The sequence below is a fragment of the Echinops telfairi genome, unplaced genomic scaffold, assembly GCF_000313985.2.
Source record: "Echinops telfairi isolate 266 unplaced genomic scaffold, ASM31398v2 ScPeMD7_23;HRSCAF=83, whole genome shotgun sequence".
NCBI lineage: Eukaryota > Metazoa > Chordata > Mammalia > Afrosoricida > Tenrecidae > Echinops > Echinops telfairi.
In genome coordinates this window covers 83974204-83998129 of record NW_022103920.1, presented here as the reverse complement: position 1 = coordinate 83998129, position 23926 = coordinate 83974204, and the positions used below count along the sequence as shown (strand labels likewise).

At 41.7% G+C, this 23926-nt stretch overlaps 1 protein-coding gene and 1 long non-coding RNA gene across 4 annotated transcripts in view; one reads left to right on the top strand and one right to left on the bottom strand.

The window, feature by feature from the left end:
• The window catches only part of SKAP2 (src kinase associated phosphoprotein 2), a 188718-nt gene that overhangs the window by 125790 nt on the left and 39002 nt on the right, over positions 1-23926 (top strand). For all 3 annotated transcript variants that reach the window (XM_004702733.2, XM_045288951.1, XM_045288950.1), the window contains exons 7-9: positions 2303-2427; positions 3293-3356; positions 3686-3829. In XM_004702733.2, coding sequence (XP_004702790.1) covers positions 2303-2427; positions 3293-3356; positions 3686-3829 — 333 coding nt within the window. The remainder of the gene's footprint in view (positions 1-2302; positions 2428-3292; positions 3357-3685; positions 3830-23926) is intronic.
• LOC123521553 lies at positions 20781-23033 on the bottom strand. The gene is made up of 2 exons (XR_006679973.1): positions 22905-23033; positions 20781-20995 (listed from the first exon to the last, which is right to left on the bottom strand). It is a non-coding gene; the product is annotated as an uncharacterized LOC123521553 (long non-coding RNA).

Genomic DNA, 23926 nt, shown 5'->3' with positions numbered 1-23926 from the left:
AGTTGTTACCGTGCTTACTTCCTTGTTCTAAAACTTACCCTTATAAGGTTATAAAATTGAGCTAACGAGGAAGAGGCAGGTGTTTGCCATGGGCTAGAGCAAGCAGAGGACTGAGAAGCTTACAGAGCTGACTAGTGTCGGCCGTCTGTCTCACCAGTGTGCTGGGACCATTGTAATAGAGAAACGGTATGCCATGCCACTTCTCAGGCCCGCTAGAGAAGACTGAGCAGCATTCTGCGTCTTCTACGCCATTCCTCCTTTATGCATTCGAACTCCTCAGCCATCACCCCCACACAATTGGTTCTCCCCTTTACCCACCATACCCACTAACAGAAACACCAGTGCCTCCTCGGAAATGTAGGTGCGTCCTTCCCCTGGCTTTAACTTGACTTCCAGTGAGGTTTGCTCTCCTTTCTGTAGAGGGCCCACTAGTTTGTCCCAGCCTTGTCTCAGTGTTGACAAGTGGATGGTCATCTCCCTTTCCCCCTTCTTGAAGGAATGACCCTGGCTGATGGGAGGTCCCCTCGTTCAAGGTGGGTCTTATGAAGTGCACATAGGGGCTGATGTATGGTGCATAGTTCATGACTGCTGGGCAGACTTTCTACCTCTCTGTTTGGGATTTGGTCCCTAAGAGTTGTTTACTTGATGTTTCTCCTTATGGTAGTGGCTCATTCACTATTTGTCCTTTTGTGATTGACTTACTTCACTCAGCATAACAGCGTCCAGTGCTTCCATGTCATGTGGGCTCATGCTTTCATCTCTGTTTTTAGGGATGCAGAGTGTTCCATGTGTGTAAGTGCCATAGCGTCTTTCTCCATTCTTCTACAATTGGGCGTTTGGGCTGCTTCCAGTTTCTTGCTGTTGTGGACTGTGCTGCTATGAACATGGGAGAATATACTCTTAAGCAGGGGTCCTCAAACTTTTTAAACAGGGGGCCAGTTCACTGTCCCTCAGACCCATTGGAGGGCTGGACTATAGTTAAAAAAAAACTATGAACAAATTCCTATGCACACTGCACATATCTTATTTTGAAGTAAAGAAACAAATGGGGCAAAAACACCTAGCAGGCCGGATAAATGTCCTTGGCGGGCCACATGTGGATGCCTGCACTTAAGGGTCCCCAAAAAGGCTTGGATTAACACAGCTGGTTAAATTTTACTTAATTCAGCAGTTGCCAGAAATGTGTTAATATTGTAGAAAACACATGTTGGGAAACCTTCTTTCTGGACCTCATATAATTTACTGTAGACTTTTTCCACAAAGTAAACTTCAGACTTTTGAATTTTAATGATTTTTCAACCAAAGAGATACAAATTATCACGCAATATAATTAGATTGCCCAGGTGTAAGTCAGGTGTTTCTGAGTCACATTTTCTTCATTTGATGTTTTGAACAAAATTAGATCCCCATAACCTTTTAAAATGTATGTTACTTCAGGCAGTAAATTAGTGTATTTAAGCAAAGGAAATATATTTTTATTAGTGTACTGAGCAGAGACTCCTTTGCCCCATAATAGAGAAACAGCTCTGTTTCCCCAGAGCTCAGTAAAAGACACAGCTTGTCTTTTCACATGGTTTTAATTGTGTGTTTGACTCGGAAGGAAACCTACACCTGTGAAGCTTTTCTGTCAAAATGGGGCAGCCAGGTACAACAGGAAGGAAGGCGGACGACTTTCAGCTTCAGAGTGTCGCGTTCTCTGCTGTGCTCTTCTTTCGCGTGTCTGTGGGGAATCCGCTCAGTGAAACGGTCATACGCACCCTTTGGAGTTCAAGTCTGTTTTTATTAGTTCCACAGGTCACTAAAAAAAACCCACTCTCGCTTTTGCAACTAATGCCACAACATTTGCATGACTACACCCCTTCCACCTAAGTGCTTGTTTTCTCCTCACATCTTTTTAAAATTTTATTTTAAGGTGTGGTAAATAAAGCCCAGCAAATTTTCAAATACATAGGTTTTCCAACTGATGTACCATATTGGAAAGAGATACCAATTTGTTACGGACGTTTGTAGCAAGTTCATCGTTCTTGGCTTTTCCCCTCCGTATGAGTGTTGGATTTTCAGGTGTTTTTTTTTTCAAGCAAGACTGCAGCTTATGGGTCCTAATAGCTTTCTTAGATATACCATCTCAAATACTTCCTATCATATTGTAATGAAAAGCAACATTCAGAGACTTTTAACAGCATAAATATGATCACATAATAGTCTTTCCAAGGATTGTTGAGGAGAATCTACGTAGCAGATCATTGAGCATTTATATCTACTCGAGGAACGGACATCCTAACTTTGGGTTCATCTCCGACAGACAAACAGCAGAAAGGTGAATTCGCGATCGACGGCTACTCGGTCAAGATGAACCAGACCCTTAGGAAGGACGCGAAGAAAGACTGCTGCTTCGAAATTTCCGCTCCCGATAAGCGAGTCTATCAGGTTGGAGTTCGGATGTTGCCTGGGAATTAAGTTGATAAAACGCCCTGATTTCATGTATAGAGGAGACATTAGCATTTTGTTGAAACAATTCTCCCTGACATGTTAATAGTAATAAAAAATACTGGTTTTATATACTGAGCACTCATACAAGAAGAGGAAATACATTTGTTAACCGTTTCAGATTATAGCAAGTGATATCTTCTTGAAAAAGAACAAGCACATAATGCCATTTATCAATTACTCCAAATGTTGCATTTCATATCTGTTTTAATGGAATAGTATGATTTCCTGAAAGAATTACATATAAATTATCAAAAGAAAAATATCAGAGTGTTAATGCATATTATATTGCTTGCGGGAGAAAATGAAGGTAGAAAGGCATGCATGGGCTCTGTAATTCAAGAGCTATCAGCTAGGCATCAATATGGAATGTATGTTTAATAAGTTTTAAATATCTGAGATTGCAGTTGAAAGCCAGTTAATTAAGTTGTCAGGTAGTGTGTTGGAATCTGACAAGAACATTTTTAAGAAAACTATACCCAGCAGTCTAAAGAAATTCATGGGTGTCTTCTAATTGTCAAGGGCAAATTTTGTTCATCAGTTCTGTCTTTGACATTGATGAAGAGAAGCAGTTTTTTTTCTCGGCACAGCTGCCAGCTGCTGATCAGAGTTTCAAATCCATCATCCTCTGCTTCAATTACGTAGATTTGTCAAAATTAACTTTACATTATAAGAAGCATCCTTGCAAGAAAAGTACCAGTAGACATGAAAAGAATGACTAATGGTCTGAAAGAAATGATAAGAATGCTACATGCCTCCCATTGCTACTGTGGTGATTTTTGTGGTGTTGTTTGCTTGTTGCTAGTTTACCGCAGCTTCTCCCAAAGATGCTGAGGAATGGGTACAGCAGCTGAAATTTGTGCTACAAGGTAAGAGTAATCAATTAAACAAGTTATCATAGTCTTTTAATACTGAGTAACTGAGTGATTTGGGCCGTCACATACCAAAAGCTTATTGACTTCGGTGAGAAAGCTCTGGGGACTGGAATTAACAAAGCCCATTCCCTTGAGATTTGAAAAGCATCCCTTCTGTGAGAACCAAGGGCAACTTGGAAATTTGCATTTCAATCAACATTAAAAAAACTTTTCAACTAAAGATTTAAGTGGCTTATAGGGCTTCATTGGTTTAGGAAATATGGTTTTAGAAAACTTTTTTGGGCACTCTTTTAATTTTTACTCTATGAAACATGTCCTTCTAGATATGGGATCTGATATTATTCCTGAGGATGATGATGATGAAAGAGGAGGTTTATACGATGATGTTGATCATCCTCTACCAATCAGCAGTCCGGGGTCGAGCCACCACCAGCCAGTAGATGATGAAATTTATGAAGAGCTTCCAGGTATTTATTTGTTTTGTGGTTCATTTAAGAATTTTAGTGCACTCTTTTTTAAAAAAAATATCCAGGTGGCAGCTTGAGTAGAAATGAGCTATTAAGAACAAGGGCAACGAAAATCTTCAAAGCTACTTTACGCGAAGGGTTCTGCATGAGGTATTTCAAGTGGTGGATGTACATTCATGAAAAGTGAATGGAATGTTAAAATCATGCAGATACAATCCTAATCTCTTGGGGCTTTTGGCTCATTAGCATTGTTTATGCTACATAATTTTTTAATTAAAAAATTGACTTGCTTTACAGGTTTTTTTCCCCCACCAACTCACACATCATTTTTTAGTTATACATCTTGGAACTCCATTGACCAGAAGTTCTGTACATACCCCATATGTCATCAACTTCTGCCTCATGGATTTTTCCTTACTGCACTTGTCTAGGAGAAATGTTGAACTATAAACAAAGGCCTTTTGATGCTTGAAGTTTTCTTGCTTGAGATTTTAGCATCAGTGTGGAACAGAAGGTTTTTAATGAAAATTTTCAGGGATGGTGTAGTGCTGTCATGCTTCAGTATCTGCTGTATCAAATAAAAATGATCTGTTCACTACTTGATGCGTAGTTTTGAGGGTCAGCCTAAAACAGACAAAGATAAGCATCTGAAACTATATGAGATAGGACATTTAGAATAGGAAAAGACGTGGAGAATTATTGTACTACTATTACTCTAGGTTGAAATGAGCCTTTCCTAACTATTCAAAGAACAGGGGAAGCAAAGAAAGGGTTCTAAGTAGGATAAGTAAAATTAATTACATCTCATGTAGAAATGCTATTTTGCTCTGAGTAGAAGAAATTAATGACATAATCCCAAACTGTAAAGATTCCAAAATTAATTAACATGTTAAAAGTTAATGTACAAATGCCATTTTAAATTCAGTCAGCAGAACACTGTAACTCTAACTAGATGAACTTTAGAGTCAAAAAGTTCAAATTCTGGGTTTACTATTTACTAGTTCAGAGTCCTTAAAAATCAGTGTCTTTCTCAGTAAAATGAGAATAATAACTCTGGAGGAATAAGTGAGATAGTGTATTTAAAACTCTCAGCATAGAGCTTGAATTATAGCAAGCAAATACATGGTGACATCACTATCATTATTGCTCTCCACATTGTGTCTGGTAAATACTTGTGCATGCTTTATGGGGGTCTAGTCATTGCCGACTCAGAGAGACCCTATAGGGTAGGATAGAACTGCCCCCTGGAGGGAGTGCGGAGTGGAGACCCAAAGCCCATTAGTAGGCCACTGGAGATCCCCTTGCAGAGGGGTCTCGGGGAGGAGATGAGCCAGTCAGGGTGCCATGTAACAACGATGAGAAATACAACTTTCCTCTAGTTCCTAAATGTTTCCTCCCCGCTCCCACTACCATGACTCGAATTCGACCTTGCAAGGCTGGCTAGACCAGAGGAGGTACACTGGTACAGATAGGAACTGAAAATACAGGGAATCCAGGGCGGATGAGCCCTACAGGACCAGTGGTGTGAGTGGCGAAACAGGGAGGGTAGAGGGAGAGTGGGTAGGAAAGAGGGAACCGATTACAAGGAACTATATGTGACCTCCCTGGGGGACAGACAACAGAAAAGTGGGTGAAGGGAGACGTCGGACAGGGCAAGATAAGACAAAATAACAATTTATAAACTATCAAGGGCTCATGAGGGAGGGGGGAGCAGGGAGGGAGGGGGAAAATGAGGACCTAATGCCGGGGGTTTAAGTGGAGAGAAAATGTTTTGAGAATGATGAGGACAATGAATGTACAAATGTGCTTTACAGAATTGATGTGTGTATGGATTGTGATGAGTTGTATGAGCCCCTAATAAAATGATTTAAAAAAAAGAATTAATGCTTATGATATTATAAATTCAAGATATTGAAAACTACTGAAAATAGGTAGATGACATACTGCTTTTTTACTATAGAACAGCGGTTCTCAACTTGTGGGTCATGACCCCTTTTTGGGGCGGGTGTCGAACGATCCTTTCACAGGGGTCGCCCATCTCATAACAGTAGCAAAATTACAGTTATGAAGTATCAACAAAAATAATGTTATGGTTGGGGGGGTCAGCACAACATGAGGAACTGTATGAAAGGGTTGTGGCATCGGGAAGGTTGAGAACCACTGCCCGAGAAGATGCTGATTCATGTGGAAGTGTAATTTTGTGCAGAAATAGTAATCTCCCTGTTTCTGGCCTTTTAGCAGAGACATGTTTATTAGCTCTTTCCTTTCTGGTTTATCCTAAGAAATGGCATGTGTCAGAGCATCCGTTATCCAAAGTCAGGAAGACGGGTCTGGCTACTGGTCACTAGTCACGCTGTGCCCATTTCCTTTCTTCTTTGGCGTGTTGTGAGAATGGACACTAATGTAAGCCAGAAGAGTGAAGTGTTTTTAAACATGGTATTATTGGCAGATACATTTCATCTCATCAAAGCTACATATTAAGTATTATGTTACAATTGTTGTTTTAAATGTTAATTAAATTCTGTGATTTTTCCATGTAACCTCCTCCATGCCCCCAAAAAGGAGGAAAAAAATGGATAGGGAGAGAGAAATGATCGAAGATCATTGCTTAACAAGGACTCCGGGAAGACGTTTGTAGCCAGCTTGAAATCTCAGGCCTATGAACAGCTTCTTTTCTCTCGCGCCAGACGCTCTTCTGTATCTTGTGGTGGTTGTTGCCCAGGGGCCACACATGCTGGAAAAGTGGCTGCACTGTACGCTTACCTCCTGTAGCAAGTGACTGGGCACAATAGAAGCTGCTCTGGGATCCCTTTGCTCCTGCCCCGCATCCCCAGTTGCTGTAGAGCGTGCTGGAGCTGGAGAGAGCCTGGGACCGTGCCCCAGGCAGGAAGCTGTTACAGGCAGCTGTGGAATGCCTCTTCCCCCAAGCAACCCAGAGCCACTTCAGCATCTGCTCGATTCAGCAAGTTTTTCCAGTTAGAGCCAGTAGTCCGAGGTGGAGTTTTTCTTAGTGAAGGCCTTAAAGTTGGTTCTTTAGCATTAAAGCTTTTATTTGATTAAAGAGCTAAAACTGGAAATGTAACTTTTATACCGTATTTATGGTATTTATACTCTCAGGATTTCATATCTATGAAATATGAATATATTTTGTGGAGGAGGGGTGACCACAGTGGGAAAATATTGAGCACATTTTGCTAACTGTTGGTATTTTTCCAGATTTGTAACAAAAAAAACCCTGTATATCTCTGAGGTCTCTCTGACTGGTCAAATTCCCAGAATTAGCACCACCATTGCAAAGCAATTTTCTGTCAATTACAGACAGTTGAAAGCGAATCCTCCCATTTGAGAGACGTGACACACACAGATGCATCTGAAGAGACACTTAGGCCTCAGCATGCTACTTCAAATCACAAAATACAAGTAAGCCTGCAGTGTTTAAGTCTCAGGAGTATGACGGAAATATTGTTTTAAAAGTTGTATAGCGAAATCTCCCTTGAAAAATGTTTATAATTCTATGAGAGTGTAAATAGTCTCATTGTAATTGTTTTTCAGTTAGAATAGTCTAACTTTATTACAGCAGCTACTCTTTAATTTCTTGTTCATTAATTTTTAAGGAACTGCATAAAAGAATAGTAATGAATTAGTAAGATTTCTTTGCTGTTAAGGGATTTATGCATTTCTAGAAAAGAACTGAAAGAGCATCATTTCCGGAGAATATTAAAGGTGTTTGGCTTTTCCTGACAGACCATGATGCTTTGACAAGCTTTTAGGTCTTATGATTTGTTAGCTTAGGCTGGTCAGGCTTGCTTCTATTGTGATATACACAGTACATTCCTGTTTGCACAACTCATGCATTGATCAAAGTGTGTTGATCTGTTTCATAACACAGTAATGAGTTCATTTGGCTTAGAACAAATTCCAGAATCCATTGGTCGTTTTTCATCAGGAACATAGAGAAACAGTGTTTTTGACTGATTTTTGAATTTTTGAAAGGAAGAACAGCATCTGGAAATTTGCATCAGAAATCAACCCAGTTCTTCCAGGCACATGTCACTTCGTTTGCCCCCTTTGATGTAGGGAACTGTGCAGTGGTGAGGAGTCAGGGGCAGAGAATTTTTTTAGCTTCAGGCAGAAATAGAGTCGGCCAAGTAACGGGAATGGTAATGTTACACCCATTAGAACAGGCGTCCTCAAACTACGGCCCGTGGGCCACATGCAGCCAGCCAAGGACATTTATCTGGTCCACCGGGTGTTTTGCCACGTTTGTTTTTTTGCTTCAAAATAAGGTATGTGCAATGTGCATAGAAATTTGTTCATAGTTTTTTTTTCCAGCTATAGTCCGGTCCCCCAACGGTCTGAGGGACAGTGAACTAGCCCAAATGTTTAAAACATTTGAGCACTCCTGCATTCGACTGTTAAGTCCATATCTTTCAAGGGAATTGCCCGTGAAACGTCTTCTGGCAATTGGACTAGAGAAGACAGCAAAATAAAATAGGAAGACACTTTTGAATTCCATTAACCTAATTTTTTAAAGCATGACTTCATTTTATTTTTTGTATTATAATGCCAGGTCAAACGCTTCAGAGCTAGACAAGGATGTTTTTTCCTTTAGTCATTCCATTCCATTTTAAAATTTTATTTAGACCAACTTTCTGCTGCTACAGTAGACCATGAAATAAAATACAGCTATTAAATTTTTTCAATGGAACTGTTGTCACATATACATAAAATAGTTTGAGGGCTGCTTAAATTAGATGTCATCTCCATCAAGTGGACACCTATGATAATAATCAAGTGAGTACCACCCCTAAAATACACATTTTAGCTTTCTTTTTTTCTCCTCTGAATAATTAGTAGTCACATTACTATCCAATTAATATTATTAAGGCTACAGGACACGCTGGAATCTCTGTTATTAACACCATTAAAAGTAATGGCAAGCCCTGATTTAACCAAAGACACTTAACCTTTTTTTTTTCTGGAATGCAATGGAAAAAGATGGCAGTTGCCTTTTTTAGAACTGCATATAGTCAAGCAGTTGAATGCATTTAGTCTCAGCAACCTGCAAATGTTCTTGTTTTCTTTAAACGATGGTACTGAATAATGAAATTTTCAAGGGTGCTAGTGTTGTGTCCCCAAAGATGGCATGGTGAATGTTTCATACCGAGCTCCATGTAAACGTTTTGGCCATTTTCGTGGACATGGCAGCAGACTGGGATCGTATCGACTTGTTCTCGTCTGAGAGACCAGCTGGGCGTGGCTCTCACCGTTTTCTTCAAGACATGCTGTTGAGGTTCTGTCTGTGTGAGGGGCGAATGAGCTACGGAAATCAAGAGAGGAGTGGACAAAATGTATGGCTATATGCGTATGTTTTCATATATTTACACACGTGTGGGTCGCTGCAGCCCAACAGCCTCTCTGACACTCCTATTAGAACAGGTGTGGGAGTTCCCTGAAATCGGTACTGTGTACTGCCTGCTGCCGCACTGTCCCTTGAGTGTTGCGGAGGCCAACGAGGCCGAAGTGCAGGGAAGAATGGTCTCCCCTGGAGGGGGACTGGGCCTCATCTAGGGAGCCCCGTGAGGGTCACTGGACAGTACTTTCTGTCCGTTCCCTTTTGTTGTGAAGTCTTAATTCTAAAATCTCTCTCGGTTTTAAACAAAAAGATGCCCACTGGGAAAACCTTAAATATAGTTGATGTGCATGAAATTAAAAAGTGAACGTCTTTTAGCCCCCATCCTAAGTAAGCATTGTTAATGATTTAATCTATCCATTTACACTTGTACAAAACACACAAAAATTCCTGGACAGAAACAAGGCCCCTCATTTTACTATTTCTAGAACTTTTATTTCCTTCCTACTTCCTTGTTCACTTTTGTCCCTTATCAAACAGATTGACTTTCTCATGCCAATCACCAGTAATTATCATTGCAGACCCCCCCCCCCAATGGAATGTACTAGAGAAGTCAATAGGCTACCACAAGTCAGGATCAGCAGACAGAAGACAGTGGTTTGTCTCCTCAGCCAGCAACCAAGTCTCTCTCTGATTCTTAGTCTTTTGGCCACTTGGTTCCTTGGCCTTTGCCTCCATGGGCCAGGAAGCCAGCCTGCCTGTCCCTCTGCCTCACAGTTCCACAGTCTCAGGCCAGGTGAGGAAAAGTTATCCTAAGACTCCATGCCAGTCTCTCATGCATCTGGTCTTCATTGTCTCCGCCACTTCAGACAGAGATCTTTTAAAAAATAAATTCCTACCTTAAAAATTTCATGAACAAATCAGATATCATACATTTCAGTGATTGAACACATTAATAAGAGTTGTGCAGCCAGCATCACAATCAATCCTAGGATATTCATTCTTCCCTATCTCATTGTTGTTCGCTCCATCATTGTGTCTTAAGTTCATGTTTGATGAAGTTCAGACTATCGAAGATGGTAAAAATCTTTAATTTCTTCATCTTTGGTCTTAGTGGTTGGTAGGTAAATGAGAATAATAGGTATATTAATAGGCACATGGATGTTATATATTATCGTATTACCAACAGTGTTGCACTTTAGGACAGTTCTTGAAGTATTCTTTTTGACAATGCAGCCAATGACATTTCTATTCAATATGTCGTTGTTGGCATAGTAGACAGTGTGATTGTCTGATTCAAAATGGCCAATACCAGTCCGTTTCAGCTCCCTAATGGCTCAGGTATCTATCTTCAAGCACTCTATTTCATTTTTGACAACTTCTAATTTGCCTAGACTCATACGTCAGGCATTCTACATTTCAGTTATTAATGGGTGTTTATATATAATGGACGTTTGTAACATTGGATATATGTAATAAATGCTTATACAATACAAGGTTTTGTAAAAAAAAGGTGTTGCTCCTAAGGCTTTGGTTCATTCATGAATTGGGTTTAGTGCAAGCAAAACATTTTTAGACGTATCTCTGATCCGTAGATGGCTGCAGACAAGTTCTCTCAGTAACACATCTGTCTTAGTCTCTCATTAGGGTACCTTGTAAAAAGAAGAGCTTTTTTCTATGTCGTGGGAAAAAAATTTGTTTTGAGATCACGGCTAATATCGAATTGTTAACAAAACACAATGGACATCTTTTCAAACTGTTGAAATTTTGCAGCAAGTGCTGGAAGATTGTGCCCCACACCAAGCAACAGTTACAGATAGATGGAGCATTTGGAAGAAGGTTACTGTGACTTGTCATCGACTCAATGGGAGTGAGTGGTTTTTGGGGGGTGCGGGGTGGGAAGACCTCAAAGAGACGCCGTCAGAAGGGAGACCATCACCCTCGATGAATAAAGAAACTGTGGCTGACGTTCAGAAACTGGAGGAAGAAGACATAGTGATGCGAAACAGCTGCTGCAGATGGGATGTCAGTTTTCCATTTTAAGTGACCACCTTGACCTCAGCACGCTCTGTGCACCATGGGGGCCAAAAGCAGCCCCTGGCGATCAGTTAGCTCAGGAGCTGATCTGTTCATCCGCTCTCTAAGCAAGGCCCAAAGGAATTAAGACAATTTTATGGGGTGAATTGTAACTGGGGACAAGTCTTAGATTGACCAATGTAATCCAGAGACCAAGTTCAGTCAAAACAGTCCCTTCCAAAGAGATCTGCTGGGCCAGTGAGATCCAGACAGAGAGTTTATAATGACTGTGTCTTGTCGTTTATGGGAGGTGATCTTGGTAGATTTTCTTGAAAGACACATGGCTATCATGAGGGCTTATTCTTGGAGAAATTTTCAGAAAGTGGAAAACTGCATTGAGAATTTCATATGCAGGCCCCCACCCCTCTCACCCCTCCACACACACAGCCCTGATCTTGCTCCTTCAGATTTATTTTTGCTTACCAAAGGTGAAGAACATGGAAAAGTGAATTCCCTGTCTTGAGGTGGCGTGAGTCGAAGAGCACTGCGTTCTTTTGGCAGGGATGGCGAGATGGCAGCACGGCCTGTGGAAATGTGTCAGCTAGACGTGGTGGGTGTGTCGACAAACAGTGGCATCACATTTTGATATATTTGCTTAATGAAATCATATCGCTGTGATTTTAGAGCAATGTTTGACTTACCTTCCTGTGGGTGTGGGTGTTTGTGTGTGTGCCTGCTTGCATGCCAGCCTGTCTGTGCCTGTGTTGGTGTGCGTGATATAGAGAGGATCAGATGTCACTGCTTTTGCAGATAGGTCAGCTGGGAATATCACCTTCCTGAGTATCCAGCTGATTGCTTTAAAGCAATGATTTATAGAAGAAGGGACAATTTCCACAAGATGTCAGCGACAAACAGAAGCAGTCTTTACTCTCTGGCTTCAGGAAGGGTTGCAGTTGAGTTAGGGCACCCTTCAACAGTAAGCAGCCTTCAGCAAACTGGGAAAAGATCCAGTCTAACTTAAGTTAAGCATAGGTGACCTTGTATCTTGTTTTTCCTTTAAATAAAATAAATAGATTTGTTTCCCTGTATTTGAACTTCATTAGAATTCTTATACAAAGCTAATAACTACTTTACATACATACCCATGCACCGTCTGCAGAAGGGCTATCAAGCACCAAGGCCCTGAGGCAGGACACTGCACAGTGGTCAGGAACCAGAGGGGAGCAGCATAGGGAGCTGGGCAGAGAGAAGGGCTTGGAGGGCCTGATGAAGCAAGCTTTTGTCGGACAGGATTGCTCTTTTGTGCAGCCCTGTATGCATCAGGGAGCAGCCCTGGTGGCGCCGTGGTTTAGGTAGCAGGTTGCTTGTCACAGTCTTTGGTTCAAACTTCTTAGCTGTTACAGGGAAGGAAGATGGAGCCATGTGCGCTCAGGAGGGTTTGCAGTCTATGAAGTCCTCTACAGGGTCACTGCGAGATTAACTCATTGGCAGTTGGTTTTTATGTGTATAAATGGCACTGTAAATTAAAACTGTGCGCAGTTACAGCAGTGAGGCTGAAATGTCTAAGTGTGAGAGGTTGCCCACTCATGATCCCTTGTGATGAAAATTTTAAATTTGAACAGCTCTTTGATACTCTCTCCCTGGGTAACCTTAGATTTCATAGCCATCGCTATATGTAGCTGCATATGCTTAGAGCAAAACAAAACATCTTCATGGGGTAGTTAGTTCATCAAAAGAACTTAAAGTGTGTAAGGATAATAATACTACTACTACTACTAATAATAATAATAGTTAACACTGAGCTCTTAATATATGCCAGATGCTTCCTTAAGTGCTCTGAGTGCATTGCGTCCGTTCACAAGCATACGTTTGTTGTTCTGATTAGGTGCCATTGAGTCAGTTCTGACATGGCCTGGTCCTGTCATCTGCAAAACCGCTCACCGTTTGAGCCCATTGATGCAGCCGCTGTATCAGTCCATCTTGCCGGGTCTGCCTCGATTTTGCTACCTACACTGTGCCAGGCATGTTGTTCTGCTGCAGCGACTGGCCTCTCCTGACAGCAAGTCCAAAATACGTGAGACGAGGTCTTGCCATCCTTGCCTCTAAAAAGTACTCTGTACTTCTTCCAAGACAGATTTGTTTGTTCTTTTGGCAGTCCATGGTACTTTCAAAAATCCTCACCGGCACCGTAATTTAAATGTATTGATTCTTCTTTGGTCTTTTTTATCCAGTGTCCAACTTTTACATGCATATGAGGCAATTGAAAATACCATGGCTTGAGTTAGACGCACCTTAGCCCTTAAAGTAACCTCCTTGTTTTTCACCACTCTAAAGAGATCTTATGATTTACCCAGTTCAGTGCATGGTTTGATATGCATAAGTAGTTTATGGTATGGGGACTTTCTTTTCTAGGTAAGGACACCAAGGCATAGAAAGATTCACTAACAGAGTCACAGGCTAGGAAGCGGCGGAGTTGGAACTTGACCTTAGGTATTCTGACTCTGGAAGTCAGATTCTTAACTAAGAATTATGCCACTCAAGGATGAAACATACAGCTTTCCTCTCGTTCCTAAATGCTTCCTCCCCTCCACTATCATCATCCCAATTCTACCTTACAAATCTGGCTAGACCAGAGGATGTACACTGGTACAGATAGGAACTGGAAACACAGGGAATCCAGGACAGATGATCCCTTCAGGACCAGTGATGAGAGTGGTGATAAGAGAGGGTGGAGGGAGGAGAGGGTGGAAATTGGGAACCTATCACAGGATCTACATATAACTTCCTCCCTGGGGGACAGACAACAGAAAAGTGGGTGAAGGGAGACGTTGGACAGTGTAAGATATGACATAATGATTTATAAATAGGGGTTCATGAGCGAGTGGGGAGCGGGAAAAAATGAGGAGCTGATGCCAGGGTCTTAAGTGGAGAGCAAGTGTTTTGAGAATGTTGAGGGCAATGAATGTACAAATGTGCTTTACACAATTGATGTATGTATGGATTGTGATAGGAGTTGTATGAGCCCCCAATAAAATGATTTAAAAAAAAAGAATTATGCTACTTCTCAGCAGCATTATAAGAAGTATTTTGACCTTAGCTCTCCACTATGTGGACACATGTGAAGAAGATTAAGAACAAAATGAATGCGTGAGTGATGTATGTGTAAAGAGATCTGATGGTGTTGTCAGACAAGCTTGGGACTGCTAACTGCCTGTGCGGCCAGTATCTCCCATCAGGCTGTTCCAAGGGCCAATTTGAGACTGTCTGCTCCTGTAAGATTACAGCCTCAGTAGGGCTGTAGTGAGTCGGAGTTGACTTGGCGGCAGTGAGGGTTTTGTTGAGATGTACGCACACACGCACAAATAAATTCAGTGCCCAAAGCTCAGTAGTACTATTGTTCACTTTGACCATATCTTCTCCATTCACACTTATTAAAACCTTTATCAACATGCTTTTGGAAGCCATCGTTTGTTGAGTCTGTGTATTGGTTACAGCAGTGCATAGTGTTGTTGTAAGTGTAGAATGTATAGAACTAACAGTAAACACAGTGCAGTATCATGGTACTAAATACTCTGTCGTATCAAATCCTTCAGCATTCTGTGCAGAATACTCGTATTCAGAGTATGTTGTCTATGAGACATATTCTGTAGAAGTACAGCACCTTCCCTTAGAAGCCATTGCTAGTTTACACTAACTTAGTAGGAGAAACTATTATCAAGAAAAAAGGAATTTTAGAGTCATTTATGTCTCTGCTACTCCAAAGTGCCGCCTGGCTTTCCATGCCCCAGAGGCTATAGTCCACACGCCTTACCTTGGCATTCAAAGGTCTTCATAGCCTGGCCGAGCACAACAAACAGTCCCCGTTTCTATCAGCTCTCCCAGCTTCAACAAACTGACTTAGTCTTCAGTCTTTCCCAGATAGCCTGGGCTTTCCCACCTTCACACTTTTTTTAAGACTCTTCCCTCTGTATGGAGTGCTCTTTTCTCTGTTCAATTCCTAACTAGATCCTACCCCTTTTCCAGGTCCAGGTCTAATCCCATCTCCCCAGAAAAGCACGCCCCCCTCCCCCTCCCCGACATCCCAGCATCAAGTAACTTCTGCACTGCTGTAGCACTAGTTACTTGAAGGTTTATCACCCCTGACGTGGCTTTTTTTCTTTTTTTGTACACTGTTATTAACTGTTCAATAAACCTTAATATTTTGCTTTTCATGGGATTATTCAGTAGAACAGCAAATAGATGGATCTTTACCCAGTGGAAACACTTACCTTTATTATATTTATAAGCTCCTTGAGGGCAGGGTTGAAACCATATGCTTTTTGGCATCCCCAGAGTGCTCCGACAAGGACCTTCTTCATAAGGACTCAGTTACTCTTGTGTGAATAATGGGGAAAACTTTATTTTGAGGGACCCATTAGTTAAATTAGCACCAGTCTTGATATGATGATTCTTTCCCGAATAGCAGAAATTCTTGCAGAACCCTGGCTTGCAGTGTACTATCAGGGACCTACTGAAGTATGGCTGCCTACCGACTCCCCGAAACTTCATTAAAGTCTGACATTACTACTCCCGTGGGCACAGTCTCAAATAAATAAACGTGGGAAACATAATACATTGAGTGATGAAAAGTCTCAATACCATCCATCTTTTATAACCATTAAAGATAGATTATCAACCATGAACAACCGGGCCAACTTGAGTTACAAGTTCCCCATGGTAGGTTAGTCAGCTCAGGCAAGACATTCCCCAGGAAATGACATCCCCCTTTGCTTCCATTCATTCTTCTTCTTCTTCTTTTTTTTTAAGTCCAAAGATAAAGTAGGTCTAAAGAGCATGGATCTTAACTACAGTTTGTAAAAGCTGACATCTCCAAGGACAAAAATCAGAGGACTCAATGTGCCTAGTCAGAAAATAGCAAGCTTAGTGTTTAAAAATAAACTCAGATGTGGAAAGTTGCACCAGCACCGTACAGGATTGGGAAACAAGGTGAGGAATCAGTTACTGCTTGGAGAAAGTGCTTAAACATTCCCTTGCAAGCCGCTCATTTGATTCAGTGGGCATGGAGGAAACCCAGGTTGGCTTAGAAAATAGGCAGGTTGTGGTCACGATCCAGTCAGGTCACTGCTAGTGCCCAGCACATGAGCCCTTGGTTTCCCTTCTGCACTCCACACCCTTTCCTTCAATTAAGTAGGCTCCTTGTCTCGGCACCCCGTGCAAGCCCCTGATTCTGCACTACCTATTGCATTCTCCTGTCGGCCAGATAACCCCCTTCGCTTCTCTAATCAGCCTGTGTTTTTTTTCGAAAACTGCCGTCTATCTCATTTCGTGCAGGAAAAGGAGCTTGATTAAGGTCAAGGCGAAGGTCTGCGACACCCACAGGAAATATAATCTCTCCCTCTATTATTTCAGATATAACTATAAAAAAAAGTCACCCCCTCAAAAAAACCCCGTCACGCAAACATATAAATGCACATGTCTAGACACTTGGAAGAAATGTGCATTCTGAACCCAGTTGTTTCTTTTAATATTTTCTGAGAGCCTGGCACCAATTTCCAGGTATTCCGAAGAGATCATTTAAGACCTTAATAAATGAACTGAAAAGGAAGGCTGAAGAAAAAGTGAAAAGAAAAATCAACCCCCGTGGAAGTGATGAATTCAGTTACTCATGCAACAATGTTAGCAAGCTATTTTCTGTCACTGAGGTTGGCCAGTCCACCGCGTGATGGTTAGAAGTAAGTGCACGAGCGATAGGGAATGGGTAAGTAGAAAAAAGTCATCCGAGGCCAAAGGAAAACTGATAAGCAGTAAAGGTAAAGCCTCAAAGCCCCATAACATAGCCAGCCCCCACCCCCGCACCCCCCCCAACAATAACAACAGAAAAGACTTTCCAAAGGAAGTGGTGGAAGAAACCCCATTGCTGGAGACATTGAAAACCAGATGGTCTAAAGCCCCAGCAGCTATTCACGCGGGATCCATCCTTCACTGAGGAAGCAAGGGGCCCTGGCGAGCATGATCCGTGTTTCCAGCCGCTCGCTTTGCGGCGCCATGGAAATCAAGAGAGCATTTCCTTGAACTTTTCCTTAATTTCTTAGCTCTCCCCTGTGCTCCCATAGCATTCTGTGTTGACTTCTGTTAGCGCTTGCCACAGAGTAATTCCCTGCTTACTTGCCGTCTCCTCTGCTAGCTCCAATTATTGCGAGCTTATCAGGCTTTCTCCCTGCCCCTGTGGAAGCTCTGGGTGCCCTGGGCTTTGCAGTGGCCCCTTTTGAACGGTTTTGCATTTGCTTCTGCCCACGCCCCAGGGGTTTCACAATTTTTAATGTTGAACTTCTTGGTTTGGGAATACCACACTTGAGGATAGCATAAATTTGGATCGCACATTGTGCAGGCTTGGAGTTTTGATTTCTTACAGGAAGCTCCACCCTCCCCCGCCTCTCACCACTAACCTTTCAGAACCTGGGAAAGACGAGGCGTACTCGCAGCAGCTGCCCCATCCCAGTGGAGGTTTCACTTCTTCTCTGCCTCTCGGACCTAGGGCTCAGGTCTCTTGAACATGAGAAAATATTGGGACACCAGTCTCAAGCCACCCTGCAGATAACTGCGCACCCCTTTGAGCACGTGGGGAAAGGCAGGTTTGTTTTAGTCTTGTTGGCCGTATTACTAGAAGTTACATTTCTAGTTGCAAGTAATCAATTCTTGCAAACATATCACAATAGAGACTTAGTGTAACCATAGGTGCCTGATTTACCAACTTTAATTCATGCCAACCTAAACCAGAGTTTGAGCTTAGGCAAGGTTCTGTGCTCCCAAACACAAAAGACCAAACCTGTTGCCACATGTCTTGACTTATCATGAGCCTGTAGACGGTTTCTGAAGCGGCACACGTTTCTGGGAATAGAGAGCTTCCGCTTTCTCTGGGGGCGAGGTTGGTGGCTTTGATCCCATGGCCTGGCTATTAGCAGTTCAACAGATGTGCTAAGTGTCAAACATGTTTTTCTCGCATACCGATGGACTTTATATGTTAAACATACATTTCTTTATCACAAGATTAAAGTTGTATTCAGTTGATGAAGGAAGACTTACAGAGCTGCCGAGCTTATGAATTAAGTAATCCTAAATGGCTGTGTATGGAAAGGATGGTGTTTGCATAGACAAAGAGTATCCCAAAAGTTTTATCAAGGTGAAGACTTACTTCTCCACCTCCAAATAGACACTTGGGTTTTCTAAGCAAGGCATAACACATATTTTCATTTGAACTCAGGCTACTGTGTTTACTTGAGAGAATATCTTGAAATGGGCTTAGCATTCCACGAAAATGAAATCTTTCTAATTTAAGCAACTTACTTTGTTTCCTGTGGGGATCAATCGTTTTCTCCCTCAGAAAGTCAAACCAATTTTACACTATTGATTTGCAAAATTTACATGATATAAACAGTATGCAACACAAGTTTGTTTGTTTTTAACACAAGTTGTTAAGAGAGAGAATATTATCTCAAAGAAACTTTTCACCTGAAGATTCACAAAAATCGCTCAAAGTAATTTTATTTGTGTCACGGCTTTTCACCGTTGGCTATATTTGTGACCGTTGACTTCATATTAAATATTAGCAATATTTTGTTTATGCTTGAATGTACTATCTATACAGGAATTTAGAGAGCCCTTGCAGTATGTAGTTGTGTTACACTTTGGGTTGCTAACTTCGGAGTCAGCAGTTCGAGCCCCCAAACAGCTCTGAGGGAGAAAGATGAAGCTTTCTGCTCCCATAAATATTGACACCCTTGGGAATTCCCAAAAGGCAGTTCTGTTTTGTCCTGTGGGGTCAGCTTGATGACCGTGAGTTACAGGCTCAGAACAGCCGTATGCGGGAAGAAGAAGGTGCTGCACTTACGGCCAGCTTTGAAGAAACATAGGTATTATCGATCTGCACAAAAGTTAGCTTACCAAAGGAGGAGCCATGCCAAGGGCTCAAGTAGAAAGAAAATGCTTTGAAAATGATGATGGCAACATATGTACAAATGTGTTTGACACAATGGATGGATGGTGATAAGAGCTGTAAGAGCCCCCAATAAAATGATTTTTTTTAAAAAGTTACCATTTTGGTGTCAAAATTTGGTACCAAGATTTTGAAATAAGTTTTACTTTACCATGAATCTTAGAAAATCACTGCTTTTGGAGGTTTAAAAAAACCCCTGAAATAATGGCAGTTTTATTTGCATCACACTAATAGAAACAAATGCAAGCCACCAGGTACAAGCTTTTAAGAAACCCTAGGTATTAATATAAATCAGGATGAAGATAATGAATGAGCTGTGGAGATAGTTAATCAATTAACTGGGAAGAATTACTGTTGGACTTTCAATGTTGGTAACCAAATTGAGCTTTATATTTTTTATTTTCAAAAACACTAGCACCATCATGAAAAAAAAAATCCATGTTTATTTCTTACAAATTAAGCCTAATTTGTAAACTTTCACATAATTTTGGTGACTTCTAGAGAGAAGCTGAATGAATAGTGTTGAATCTTGTAGGTTCTGAATGTGAGTGTGTGTGAACAATTTGTTTTGTGTGTGAGTGTACTTTTTAATACCTGAAAATACCCACGAGACGGGCTTCCGCGGAGCATGTGCTCGCTGGGTCATCGGTGCGGTGAGCACACATCGTCAGTGTTTAAACGGTGTGGAGTCCACTGTGGGCTGCCAAGAAGCATCTGGGAGCCAGACTCTTCCTGTGGACCCGGGCCAAGTAGGGTATCGTGTTTCCTCGCTAATGCAAGCTATATTGAGATCATTTGTCTTCTTGAGCTTTTTTTTAATCTAGAAATTAATTTAGAAAGCTAAAGAAAGGGATCATATGTTAAAACTGTGTATAACTGCCCAAATTCTACAATAATAGCTGGCTGATAACTACTTTTATTTAGCGACAGTAGAAATAAATAACTGATATGACTAAACTACATTCAGATAGTTAACATCTTTCTCCTAATTATGCTGTCCAGGAAAGTTCATATGTCATTTCGTATGTTCTCTTTAAACCGGTGATTTACTATGGACAATAAACTCAGAATGAACTTTTAATTAAGTACGATAGTGGGGCGTGCCATTAAATTTACATGTTTGATTGAATTATTTAATTAGATGGAAATAAAACTCGAAATTGTATTTTAATATACCCAATTATAGTTTAACATTTATTTTAACTAAAAATGTGAGGAAAAGTTGATAAAATGCCACATATAACAACAAAAAAAAAGTATCTTAAGCAGCTTTGATTTGGGCACGAGGAAACAGGCATGCTATGCTGGAGAACAAGCTGGGGTCCATTTTGGAGCCCAAACATTGGCTAAACCCTAGATCTCTGAGATGGCAAGGATTTGTCTTCCAGAATGGACGCATTGACTCCATTTACTCCCCTGAGACACTGTTGGGTGAGACCTCACGTAAATCAGATCTGGTTTGCACGCCCTGCGCGATAAAAATGCGCTGACTCTTTACAAAGAGCAGTCGTTGTCTTTATTTATGTTGGCCTTGTTTCTGGAACCCAAGTAAATGAAACTTTGCAATTGAGAGTTTAGGGAGCCCAAACTGAGCAAGTGTGTTGGGCTTTCAGCCCAAATTTTTATTCTTAGAGACTTTGAAAAGTATCAAATGCAACGCATCTGAACACCGAGACCTTCATCGGATGCTCTTTGTATGCCGAACTTGTTCTTCTTCCCTTGGCGAGTTCTCCCTTTGGGCAGCCCCTCCCTGTAGTGAAGGTGCTCTCTGAAACGTCAGTGGGTCGAATCCAGCAGATGCTCTCTGGAAGAAAGGTGTGGCAGACAGCTTCCAAAAAGATGACAACATGGGAAATCTTGCGGGGGGGTGGGGGGGGTGGGAGTAGAGGTGGGCACAGGCGCTGGCTGAAGCCCAGTCTCCTCCTCCTCCTCCGTGTTCCAGGAAGTCCTTGGGGGGGGGGGGGGTGGGGGTGGCGGGGGGCATTGCCATGCTGTCCTGTAAGGTCACTATGAGTTGGAATCAACAGCGATGGGCATTTTCTAAAGAAAGTTCCTAATTCTAGAAGATCCTGTCTTTTCCAGGCATTATGCTATATTTTATCATAAATATTGTAAAATTGCAGCAGAGAATTAAAAGTATCATTCTGAAAGTCTATAGATAAATGGGAATTTGTATTTTGAGAATGCCATTCTTTTGTATTATGTAGAATGCTTTAATTTGCGACATTTTTCATGTGCTACCACAGTCAAATGGGGTGAGAAATGATGCTGTCTTACTGCGGATGAATAAGTCTTAGCTGTTGGCCAGCACAGAAGTGCATGCTTCACGTCTGCATTTTCATTATACCAGTCTCTGGGAGGGAGGTGGTAGGAGACGGTTTCCGTTTGCAAGAAATATGTTAAGGACAAACCCTTTCTGTAGCCCTCACAGACAAGACTCTCTTTCTGTTTCCCAGCAGTGTAAACTATTTTCCTACGGAGTAATTTTTAAAACAATTAGCCAAGTTGTTTTGTCACTGAACAGTGTTTAAAAACTATTGTCAATTTGACATCAAGAATTGAACTGTGAATATTACCTTTCTCTTAAGTTTCATGTAATAGCAATAGGTTCAAATAGCTGTTTCATTAATTAAATAGCAGAGTCTGACACAGAGAGGTGCCCTGGTGGCACCACAAACCAAACTTGCTGCCCTCCGGGTGATTCTGACATAGAATGACCCCGTAGGTCAGGGTAGAACTGCCTCTGTGGGTTTGTGAAACGGTAACTCTTTACAGGAATAGAAAGCCTTGGCTTTCTTGTGGAGTGCCTGGTGGTTTTGAACTGATGGTCTTGAGTTGAACTTTGAATATTAACTTTCTCATAAACTGCATGTAATGGAAATGGGTCTGTTTCATTCATTCAATAACAGAGTCTTACACAGGAAGGATCCCTGGTAGCATAGTAGCTTATGCCTTGGGCTGCTAACTGCAAGGTCAGCAGTTTGAAACCACCAGCTGCTGTGAGGAAGAAAGAAGAGGCTTTCTCATTTTGGAAAGAATTACTTAATATAGTCTCAGAATATAGCCTTAGTAGAAGTCTCAGAAACTTAGTATAAATAGATGTGGTAGGCATCATGGTTGCGCCTTTAACTTCATTTTATCTTCACAATAATTCTACAAAGTATATTTTGTATTTACTGGTCTATGGATGAGAAAATTGAGGTTTAGAGAGTTGAATGAACTTGCCTGAGTTTGTGATATGAACTTCTGGAATACACATTTTGTTTACATTCCTGTCGTTTTATTAGCACGGTGGGTTAACCAGGAGGTTGCTAATCACAAGGTTGGCTGTTCAAATCCACAACTGCTCTATGGGAGAAAGATGAGGCTGTCTGCCCCATAAAGATTCATAGTCTCAGAAAGCCCCAGGAGCAGCTCTACTTTGTCCTACAGGCTCACTGTGAGTCAGAATCCACTTGGCAGCAGTGGGTTGGATTCTGGTTACTATTAAGTGAGGTATTATATGTTGAAACATGAAAAGAAAATATTTGAAGAGACAGTGTTCTAATTGTCTTACATGCACACACTTACTGGAAATTATTGGAAAAGGAAACACTCAGAAGGCATGGCTGTGGGTCAGTGGTTTGCAAAATGCATCCCTGCTGTCGCCATTATCAGCATCATCTGGGACCTTGTTGGAATGTGAATTCTTGAACTCACCCGGACCTACTCACTCAGGCATGACCCAGGCTTCCGTGGTTTAAGGAGGTCGCTAGGTGATTCTGGTGTAAGCCATGTTGAGGACTCAGCTCTTAAGTCATCAGGGTGTCACGATGTGTACAGGGATGCTTGAGATGGCTCATAATGTCTAGTCTCACACTGGGGACCAGAAGGAAGAACATATGGTGGTAATCGAAAAATTCAAGCAGCCTGTTATTTGATGAGGCCCTTATAAAAACCAAGCCCGCTTCCATTGAGGTGATTCCCATTCATAGTGACCCTGTGGGACTTTTGGGTTTGTAAGACTAAATTTTTATGGGACCAGACAGCCTCATTTTTATTCTGCAGAGCTACTGGTGGGTCTGAACTGCTGACTTGTTGGTTAGTAGTCGCTTGTGTAGCCCTACACCACCAGAGCTCCTTCAATGGTTGATAGATAGTGAATATTCTAATACTATGTGTTTGAGCCCTTCTGTTCTCTGGACTGAGGGGCCCTGGTAGAGGACGATGAGGCGGTCTGTTCCTGTTAAGATGTACAGCCTCTGAAACCTAACAAAGCAGTTCTGCTCTGTTACTAGGAGTTGAATGGTTGGAATGGATCCCTTGGGAATGGTGGGTGGGTCTTCCCAGGATTTAGGACTTCAAAACAGGTAGAGGAACCCATGGGTGGTACAAACAGATGCTGAAATGCCCTTAGCTATGAATGGAAAACTTGAGAGGATGGAATACACTCAGGCACCTTAAAAGAAAGCTCAAGAACCTATGGGGCGGGGAGGTGGGGTGAGGTGGAGGGGGTTGTGGACGACCTGATAGTAAAAAAAACTATTGAAAAAACTTAGGGCCTTGGTAGTTGGAATCAATTTATTCATAAGCCAGCGGTACCCATATGTTCCTGCCCTTGCCTTCTTTAAGGCTAGTTAGTCTTTCTGGTACTCGGCCACTGGGAATGTCTAACTAAGAGGCATGGTACTACGGATGGGAATGTCTAACTAAGAGGCATGGTACTACGGAGGGGAATGTCTAACTAAGAGGCATG